At 41.5% G+C, this 10,786-nt stretch overlaps 1 protein-coding gene across 1 annotated transcript in view; it reads left to right on the top strand.

The window, feature by feature from the left end:
* Nucleotides 1–744: 744 nt before the first annotated feature.
* LOC106599258 (dipeptidyl aminopeptidase-like protein 6) overlaps nt 745–10,786 on the top strand; it is a 128,980-nt gene continuing 118,938 nt past the window's right edge. Inside the window, exon 1 of the mRNA XM_014190396.2 lies at nt 745–1,541. Coding sequence (XP_014045871.1) covers nt 1,347–1,541 — 195 coding nt within the window. The 5' untranslated portion in view covers nt 745–1,346. The remainder of the gene's footprint in view (nt 1,542–10,786) is intronic.

The raw sequence follows: 10,786 nt of genomic DNA, 5'->3' as shown, positions 1-10,786 counted from the left end.
AGGTTGCTTCCAGAGGCAGTTTGGAACTCGATAGTGAGTGTTGAAACCGAGGACAGATGATTTTATACACCTGTCAGCGAAGGGTGCGGCTGGAATAGCCAAATCCACTAATTTGAAGGGGTGTCCACATACTTTTGTATATATAGTGTATATATACAGTATATATCTATCCTACTGTACGGTTTTACTCGCATAAAAACTGTGGATGGAAACGTGGTTTATGGTGCTGTCCATGCATGGAGCTGAAATCCTGCACAGTGCATTCCCAGGGGACATAAGGTTCAAAGGATGAATAAATGCTTTTTGTATCTCGATTCAAGAGGAATGTGTTGAATTTGTGTTAGAGGTTGGCTGCCAAGGTCTTCTAGATACAGATATGGAAAAGAAGCTCAGACGACTTGAAGAAAAGACAATCTAGTAAGGGGTGTCGGTAAATTAAAACTGTCATAAAACAGTCGTCATCATTCTTCTGAATCCAAGTGTCTTTTCTCATTGAGCCGCAGAGAGGCACTCGAGCTCCGTCCTGGACTAACTGGGACTGGAACGACCAGAATAACGACCAGAATAATTACATGACTGCTTGTTTTAACACTTTTTTGAGACCGGACAATTAAAAAAAAAAACTTTAATGCAATATTGGATTAAATTAAATCTGCTCTGCCCCTCCATGAATGTGTATTATATGCAGTAGGCTATAGTCTGCAGTGTGTTTTTGAGATACGTTGTGCACAGCCTTACCTCACTTCTCATGCAGAATGCGTCCACGGACGCGCCACGGGTTACGTCTTTCACACATAGGCTGTACACACTTCACACCTTCACTAGGTCTGTCTAGCCACCAAAGAGCTGTTGAGGCTATCAGCCTATTTAGTTATTTTGATTGGGTACAATTTCTGAGTCTGTATTTAAAATCAGATAGGATACCCATAGGGACGGGCTGCTATGTCGCTGTGAGGACGCATCAACAAACCGAAGAGGGGAACCAACGTGCTCTGAATACAGACACCAACTATTGACACCTAATGTAGCCTTGCTCACCGCTCCTTTAGGACAAAGCCAACAGCTAATCGATCAGAGGACTCGCTGTTTAGCCTATAGGCCTATCTGTTTTCTAATCAAAACAGGAAAAGGTTTTCAGTTTTAACACGTTATTTTATCGGGATTATTCACCTGTTGTCTTTGAACAATCCCCGCTTTATTCCAGAGGGAGACATTGACCATCCTCCATCGGCTCTCTCCGAAGCGCACAGAAAAGAAGCAGTAGTCTACACATACAAGCAAGTCCCCAAAGACGAGAGCTGTCTATTGCTTTGACATGCTGTAGTGGTTTTGTCTGGACTGGACTTATGGCTTCGCTGTATCAGAGATTCACCGGTAAGATTAATACGAATAACTCTTTCCCGCACCCACCTGAGGCCAGCCACCTACTCGGCGGACAGGTCGCGGATGAGGAGAACAACACAGGGAAGACCTCTCAGCCCGTCGCCGACGGCAGAGCCCATGTTCCCTACCGAAAGAAAAATGCGAGCGAGGACGAGCATGTAAGACCTTGTTCTAAACCTCTACTTCAAACTATTGGTGTATTGATTTTATAATTGACAGCATCACCTGATTAATTGTTGACAACTTCAACTGATTGCATAGCTCCTGTCTGCTTTATATTTTTCGCCCCATCATTTGAGTGTACACTATCATGCTGCTGCAATTATGTTATTGGTACACTCTTGCCTAAATGGTTTTGCAACTGAAACAGGGTGTGCTACCCCCGTGATTTTCAGATCAGCAGGCTATGAATTGCAGTATGATTTCAGAACGTCAGAGGCTCCCTCAGTCGAGGCGTGGTTTCTATTGAAGAAACTTATTGTATCTGGATGGTTGGCCTTGTGTAGTGTCTGAATAGGCCGTCGCTCTCTGCGTTGTGGTACTTGCCCACTGTAACTGGTTAAAGTTGTATGTGACAGCATTTGAATACGGCTTCACAGCTCCCTGGTCTATTGGTTGACAGCTTGAAACTAACTTTTGATTTGTGGGTCAGATGCAAATTAAAACCTGATGTAATAACGTCAGGGATTTGTCCCTCTTTTGCAATCTAATTATCTCATCGAAGTCGGCAAGCTTTCACGGGTTCTCGTTTTGCGAGGACTTTAATGTTTAAATGTGGAGGTCCAACAGATGAATGTGTTCTGTAGCCCATGTCGAAGATAATTAGGCATAGGTCTACGCCTGATGTATTCTGGTTTTACATTTGAATCATAATTATTCTTCAATGGCACTTTTGCGGCGAGGCTCACGCCACTGTTACTTTCTATGGCCCTGTCCATGGTGCTGAAATTGGCCATGGAGGCATTACCTGCTTTTGTTATTAAGGCATTATGTAGTACACCTATGCTCATTAAAAAAACATTTTTTTATTTAACTAGGCAAGTCAGTTAAGAACACATTCTTATTTACAATGACGGACTTCCGGGGAACAGTGGATAACTGCCTTGTTCAGGGGTAGAATGACAGATTTTTACCTTGTCAGCTCGGGGATTCGATCCAGCAACCTTTCGGTTATTGGCCAACGATCTAACCACGCAACACTACGCTACCTGTCGCCCCCTCATACGGTTTGTTTTAGTTTGTCCTTTTGAAACTAGTGTTGCTCGAATCCCTAAACTCAAACTGTGCGGAGTTGTGGAATGACAGTGAACATTATACCACGGCTTCGCCTCGTGGCTATAACCACATCACAGCCATGATAAAAATGTCTTAACACACGGCCTCTCATGTATTATTGCTTAAGTATAGTCTATATCTTAGGCAACACTGACATACTCGCTGTTTATTATCTATGCATAGTGACTTCACCCCTACCTACATGTACAAATTACCTCGACTAACCTGTACCCCCGCACATTGACTCGGTAGCGGTACCCCTTGTATATAGCCTGTTATTGTTATTTTATTGTGTTACTTTTTATTTTATTTTTTACTTTAGTTTATTTAGTAAATATGTTCTTAACTCTGTTTCGTGAACTGCATTGTTGGTAAGGACTTGCAAGTAAGCATTTCACGGTAAGGTTGTATTCGGCGGATGTGACAATTTGTTAATGTGTTCAAAAACGACGGTGACGATGATGAACTAAATATTTGTATTGATAATAAACTGTTGTCATTGGGCATGGGCCAAAGCCTACATTCCTTTCATAATACTGGCTAGAGCTTCACCTACTCTACAGCAACTTAGCTGGAAGAGTCACTTTAGGCGGCCCGGGATTCCTTGAAGAATTGGCCTCCTATTATAAATTCAAATATTTAGTTCTTCATCGTCACGGTCGTTTTTGAACATTTTATGCTCTGTATTGCTGTAACAAAAAAAAAAACACTCGGCACAGACGTGTCTAGTTTTGATTGAAATTTAGTTGAGTTGTCAACTAACATAAATTCAACGTGAAAACAACAACAAATGTCACCATGTCATTGGATTTAGGTTAAAAAAAATACGAAATTCCCTTACATTGATGACTTTTGAGTGTTATCTCTCATATATTTTCTCTCGGTAGAGATAGCGACAGCAACAAGGCTGTATAGAGCCTGTCAATGTGAGGATGTCCCGGCTGCATTATTGATGTTTGTTGTGATGACAATCAGGCGATAAAGGGAGGAACGACAGACATTTTCTCTGTCACTGAAACTGTTCTGTCGCGCTCAACACAGCACAACACCACACAGCACAACACAACTACACTGTCATAGTGTGTCATGTTCCCCAATTTCCTACCGCAATGACCATATATATTGTATATGTTATTCCAATATTAGCATCTTTCAATTTCATGATTTAACATGGTGGTGTATTATTCGTTTTTGGTTCTCTAGGGTTATTTCCAATACTTTCAAAAACAGATGGCTATGTTTCCTGTATCACCTTCAGCACACCTTCAGTCCTGATATCCCCCAGGCAGTAGTGGAGCATGAAATTACCATTTGCCTCATAAGTTGAGGAGTTTCACAGTTTCTGGGGTGACATTTTGTTTTCTTGAACTCAGTGGGAATTAGATTTGTGTGTCATCAATATGCATGTGTGTGTGTGTGTGTTGTGTGTGTGTGAGTGCATTTAAAAAAATTATTAATAAATAATAAAGGAGGTTTATGTAAATAGTCCGGGTAACCATTTGATTAACTGTTCAGCAGTCTTATGGCTTTGGGGTAGAAGCTGTTAAGAAGCCTTTTGGTCCCAGACTAGACGCTCCAGTATCGCTTGCCGTGTGGTAGCAGAGAGAATAGTCTATGCCTTGGGTGGTCTCGGACAATTTTTGGGGCCTTCCTCTGATACAGCCTCTGAGGTCCTGGATGGCAAGGAGTTTAGCCCCAGTGATATACTGGGCTGTACGCACTACCCTCTGTAGCGCCTTGCGGTCGGATGCCCGCTCCACTACAGCACTGTCGATGTGAATGGGGGTGTGTTCAGCCCTCCGATTCCTGTAGTCCACAATAAGCCCCTTTGTCTTACCCACATTGAGGGAGAGGTTGTTGTCCTGGCACCGCACTGCCAGGTCTCTGACCACCTCCCAATAGGCTGTCCCATCGTTGTCGGTGATCAGGTCTACCACTGTCGTGTCGTTGGCAAACTTAATGATGGTGTTGGAATCGTGCATGTTGTTGCAGAGAGAGATGTTCAGTACCAGGGTCCTTAGCTTAGTGATGGTAGTATGGTGTTGAACGCTAAGCTGTAGTCAATGAACAGCATTCTAACGTACGTGTTACTTTTGTCCAGGTGGGAAAGGGAAGTGTGGAGTGTGATAGAGATTGTATCATCTGTGGATCTGTTGGGGTGGTTTGCATTCTTGGGCACAGGGACTATGGTGGTTTGCTTGAAACATGTAGATATTACAGACTGGATCAGGGAGAGGTTCAAAATGTCAATGAAGACACTTGCCAGCTAGTTATCGCATGCTCACCATGTAGCCTATATATGTTAACAGGATTATGTGGCACAGTACTATGGTATTATAGAGTCACCTGAGGGGATATCAGCCAGACTTCTTTCTCTTTCTCATTACCCTCTACTGCTAATGGCAGCCGGGGCTGAAATACAATAAAGTGACTGTCATTAATCCTCGCATGGTTGCTGCAGCCTAAAATAGAGTGACATTTAAAGGATAGTAACCTGTGGGGCAGGCTCCCTTTGTGAGCAGTAGCCATATTGACTTTCCCGGGGTGCCCAGCCAGCCAACAGAGGAGAACTCAAGCACATCCTATTGTTAAGTCCCTCCATCCCCTGACAAGGAAAGGTGACACATGAGTGTGCGCTGTGCAGGAGAACTTGGTATCTAATGACTGAGTGGGAGATTGATTCATACATGTTTACTTACCTTTGAGTTCCTTGTATTTTCATTGGATTGAATTAGCTTTACAGGCTAGCTAGGACATCAGTAAGCTTGGATTTTCATTGCTGTGGGGCACTGGGGAGTGGTGTGAAATGTGAATTGTTGTGTGAATGTTTATACACTTTCTTTTTTTACTGACAATAAAGCTAACATTCAATGAGACAAATTTCTGCCGCTTTTCTACAGAATTCATTAAAGCTCACAAATGACATGTGGCAATTAGGTCTGTAATTACTATTACTGAAACATTTACATCCCTGCTGAACTATAATGGGCAATTCATCACAATAGACTCAAGGGATAATTTCCTGCAAGTGTGACCTGATCCGCTTTGCTATTCAGCAATAGCCTTAGGAAGTTTATCACCTTGTATTCTTCACATTTCAATTGAAAGCTGAACATAATGTGGAAATGTAAAACCTGGTTTTTATATAGCACAGCAGTTTTATTTTCAACCAATTATCAAAAGACTTCTTCTCCCTTGGGCGATGACGATAACCACTCAAGTGTGTCCTGAAACAGAGAAGAAAGAAGTATCATACTCTCCCTCTGGGGAGCCTGCTGGGTAAGATTAGGTGTGAAACAGCATGGGTAGTTGGCTACAAAGATTGTCTCCAGGGACTAACATGTTTGGTTATTGTTTTTTTTTTGCTTATTTCTCAGTGTACAACATTTCAGATAAATATTGCAAGTTATTTATCCCAAAACAAAGCTCATCTCAACTCTGCTGTTTTTCCCAAAACATTACATAAGAATGACTCATAAAGATTCAATTTCGAACAATATCATACACATGATTTTATTTGATCAAAAGAATAGCCAGTGAAATCTGATCAAACATTAAGCACCTTTCCTAGTAAGTACATTATTCTGTTATCATGTCATGTACTCACTTTGTCTGGTACTGATTTGGCATGGGAGTTCAAAGGGCATGATTGAAGTGGGAGATGTTTCATTGAGATGGGTACTGTTACTCTGGTTGGTAGACAAGGGAAGCCTCATCTAGCTTCATCTGTCTGCTAGTCCAAGAATAGAATAAACTCCTGCTAGTCTGTTCTGCTCTGGACCCACTCCTGCCTGTCCGGTCTGGATACTAACTACTATAAGCACACACTCTAGATTTGTGCAGTTAGCCCTGAGTCAAGCTTGGCCTAAATCCCAGGCATCACTCCAGTTTTTGGGGGGGACAAAGTTTGGAAGAAAAAACAAATAGTTGTGAGATTCTCTTAAAAGGATGGCATTTGTCAAATAATGCTTTTCTCGGAGTGGCTTGAGTCTGGGTCATGGAGAGCTGACACATAGCTTACTAAGAGCAGTCAGATGGAGGAAAAAAGAACAGTGATAGCAAATATTCTCTTTCCTCCCATAGTCCATATTAATAGCCGTGGCAATGCAATTAACAATATCCTGCTATTATATCCCCGGGATATGGCTGCATCATTAGTCTTTCCACATGCTTTACTGCTGTTCGGGATGCTCTGCCACTTACATGTAGATGCTAGTCTGATAGCAGACAATGAGTCAGATAGTGGATGGTTTGTGTAGCCCAGAGCCATCTTTATACAGTATGTCTCTGGCATATCCATCCATCCAGGCCATGCCCATTCTCCCTGTTGTAAAGAACAGAGTATACTTAGCAGCCTGCCACCCATAGAAATAGAATGACTAATTCTCTTTTATGCTAATATCATTTTATGTCTATGCGGCCACCGAGGCCATCTTCTCCTCACCACACCACAGCCTCCTCAGCTAGGACCTCCTACTCTGTGTTGCCATGGTTTCAAAGATGAAGAGGGTGAGGCATAATCTCTCCTCACTCACTCTTGCTTCCTGGGTGCCATTCGATTGCCATCTGGAGATGGCGCAGCATACACATGATGCCCCTACCAACGACACGCCACTCGCTCAAACCATGGCGACTGACATGATGCATCTGCCTACAGTGGCAGTTGGATTGCTTCTCCTAAACAAACAGGTTTAGATGAAAGCCCGAAACTGGGCCTATTATGTATTATCTGGAGGCAGCGTATGAATATGATCCTTTTCACCTCTCCTAAGTGCTCTGTCTGTTGACGTGGACGCCCTTTCTGTCACTGGGTATCTATCGACCTGTTTCCTGAACCTGCTGCCCCGCCCCCAGGGGCCTCTCAACAGGCCTTGCATCCCCTCTGCTCTGCTGTGCCCCCCCCCCTCCTCCGAGGTCTGTCTGCCGCACTGTGCCATCTATCATCCCCCGCCACGCCCCTCTACATTCTTGTCTGTCAATAGCACATCAACATGGCCCTACTGTAGCACAGTTGCGCTGCCTTATCCCAGATCTGTCTGTGCTGTCTTGCCAACACCTATGTCATTGTCCGAAATATGTTTCATTATCGTGACAAAGCTAGTGCTGCCTACCTCCCAGCTATCACATTTGGCTCCTTGAAAGTTGTGGGAACGTATGTTTTTGGTTTCACATTGGTTATGGGAATGAAGCTATACGTTTCCTGACTGGTAAAACTGAACCTTTTTCAAATGTTCTGAGAACAGAAGTTTACATTTTGCCTGTTCTGAGAATGTTTATTTTTTAGGTTGCAGGGGAGGGAGGGAAGGTTTAAGAATGTTTTACTCTGGTTCCTTGAATGTGTTCCTGGAAGGTTTTTATTAACACTCAGAGAACAGAAATTCTAGGTTATTTTGAGTAATCATTAAAACTTTCACTGAATGTTTCAATACGATTTTTAATAACACTGCTAGCTTATTTTGGGGTAACGTTTTTGAGCTCCAAACACAGATAGGACATATGGAAATTCATTTCCTTAGGCACTAATCATGTAAACACCTTTATTTTTTATTGTGTCATGGCATCAGTGAGATTTGAAGCTATGATCTTGTGTTTTCTATCCATGGAATTAATCCACTGCGGCACCAGGATGGACGTAGAATACCATGTTTTTTTATACGCATACAAAGCTGTTCATTTTAGTCTATTCAAACAGGCCCCATTTCAAATAAAACAAGCTGTCATTAAGAGGCTGAATAATGCGAGAGTAGTAACAATCCTTCATAGAAAGTGCCTACATTATTACGCATAGTATTTGTCAATTGTGGGAATGAATGAATGAATGTATGTGGATAAAATGTAATATTTATAAATAGTACAACCGAGACGACTGGGTTATAAATGCTTATGGCTGCTAACCTGGTTTTGTCTTCTACAGTTGACGTCGGAAGTTTACATACACTTAGGTTGGAGTCATTAAAACTCGTCTTTCAACCACTCCACAAATGTATTGTTAACAAACTATAGTTTTGGAAAGTCGGTTAGGACATCTACTTTGTGCATGACACAAGTCATTTTTCCAACAATTGTTTATAGACAGATTATTTCACTTATAATTCACTGTATCACAATTCCAGTGGGTCAGAAGTTTACATACACTGTGTAAGTTAACTGTGCCACAAGCACAAGTAAACTGTGCCTTGAAACAGCTTGGAAAATTCCAGAAAATGATGTCATGGCCTTAGAAGCTTCTGATAGGCTAATTGACATAATTTGAGTCAATTGGAGGTGTACCTGTGGATTTATTTCAAGGCCTACCTTCAAACTCAGTGTATCTTTGCATGACAACATGGGAAAATCAAAAGAAGTCAGCCAAGACCCCAGAAACAAAATTGTAGACCTCCACAAGTCTGGTTCATCCTTGGGAGCAATTTCCAAACGCCTGAAGGTACCACTTTCATCTGTACAAACAATAGTACGCAAGTATAAACACCATGGGACCACGCAGTCATCATACCGCTCAGAAAGGAGACGCGCTCTGTCTCCTAGAAACGAATGTACTTTGGTGTGAAAAGTGATAATCAATCTCAGAACAACAGCAAAGGATCTTGTGAAGATGCTGGAGGAAACAGGTACAAAAGTATATATTTCTACAGTAAAATGAGTCCTATATTGACATAACCTGAAAGGCCGCTCAGCAAGGAAGAAGCCACTGCTTCAAAACCGCCATAAAAAAGCCAGACTACGGTTTTCAACTGCACATGGGGACAAAGATCATACTTTTTGGAGAAATGTCCTCTTGTCTGATGAAACAAAAATGGAACTGTTTGGCCATAATGAAGCTTGTGGAAGGCTACCCAAAACGTTTGACCCAAGTTAAACAATTTAAAGGCAATGCTACCAAATACTAATTGAGTGTACGTAAACTTCTGACCCACTGGGAATGTGATGAAAGAAATAAAAGCTGAAATAAATCATTCTCTCTACTATTATTCTGACATTTCACATTCTTAAAATAAAGTGGTGATCCTAACTGACCTAAAACAGGGAATTTTTACCAGGATTAAATGTCAGGAATTGTGAAAAACTGAGTTTAAATGTATTTGTCTAAGGTGTATGTAAACTTCCGACTTCAACTGTAAGTGGCACTTTGGGCTCTTTTTAAAGGATGGGTCCCAACTTCTTAAGGGCCCAAGGATCCATGTGTTCAGGGGTGGTCTGCCAGTCACAGGGACGACAACCCTACCTGGGATGGGGGAGGTTTTTGCAGGAAGGAAATTGGAGGTCTACTTAGAGTCAGTTGGAGCTACAGTATGTTTACCAGGGCATCTATCGTGGTACAGCTACGTGGATAACGGACAGGCATTTATTCTGGTGGAACTGGTACGTATGGATATCTCTAAATATAATCCATCCTAGTAATTGGTGAGTTGAGTATAGCTAGCTATAATATCAATGGTTTGGCTGAAAAGAAGATCAGTTTCTACATGGCAAAAGGAGAATGATTACCATATTCGTTGTTTACAGGAAAGTCATTCAATATATTCTGATGAAGTGGCCTGGGAAAAATCCAATCCAAGATGGAATGCATTGAATATACTACTTGATGATAAGCAGATGTGGCACATAAATCTATATGGACTGAATAATGTAATCCAAACTTCTTTGATAATATTTACGGTATAATAATCAAATTAGTCTCCAAGATACAAATAACTCTATTATAATGGTAAGGGACTGCAACACAGTTTTAAGTACATCAATAGCACAGGGGAGAATAGCTCACAATAATGTCCGGAACGGAACAAATGTGTTTGATGTATTTGACACCATTCCAAAAAAATTTGAGCAGATTGGATGGAAAACAGCAAACAAAGTTATTCCTAAACCTTCCATATAGAAATGTGACCAAAAATATTAAACATAAAATATTACGAATGGTGGAGAAATCCTTATCTCACCAAAGGAGATTTTGAATGAGGAAGTAAAATATCTTCAACAAATGTTCTCTTGTCAAGTTCCTCCAACCTCACTTGACGATGAGTTTTGTGATATCCTTCTCCCAAAAAATAATGTTAAACTATCTGCGACACAAAAAAAAATATTGTGAAGGCCTAATTACACAGGACGAACTATGGTTGGCAATTGATTC

Source organism: Salmo salar, chromosome ssa03 (genome assembly GCF_905237065.1).
Source record: "Salmo salar chromosome ssa03, Ssal_v3.1, whole genome shotgun sequence".
In the NCBI taxonomy this organism is placed as follows: Eukaryota; Metazoa; Chordata; class Actinopteri; order Salmoniformes; family Salmonidae; genus Salmo; species Salmo salar.
Note: the sequence above shows the minus strand (reverse complement) of the source record. Positions and strands in the feature narration are given on the sequence as shown.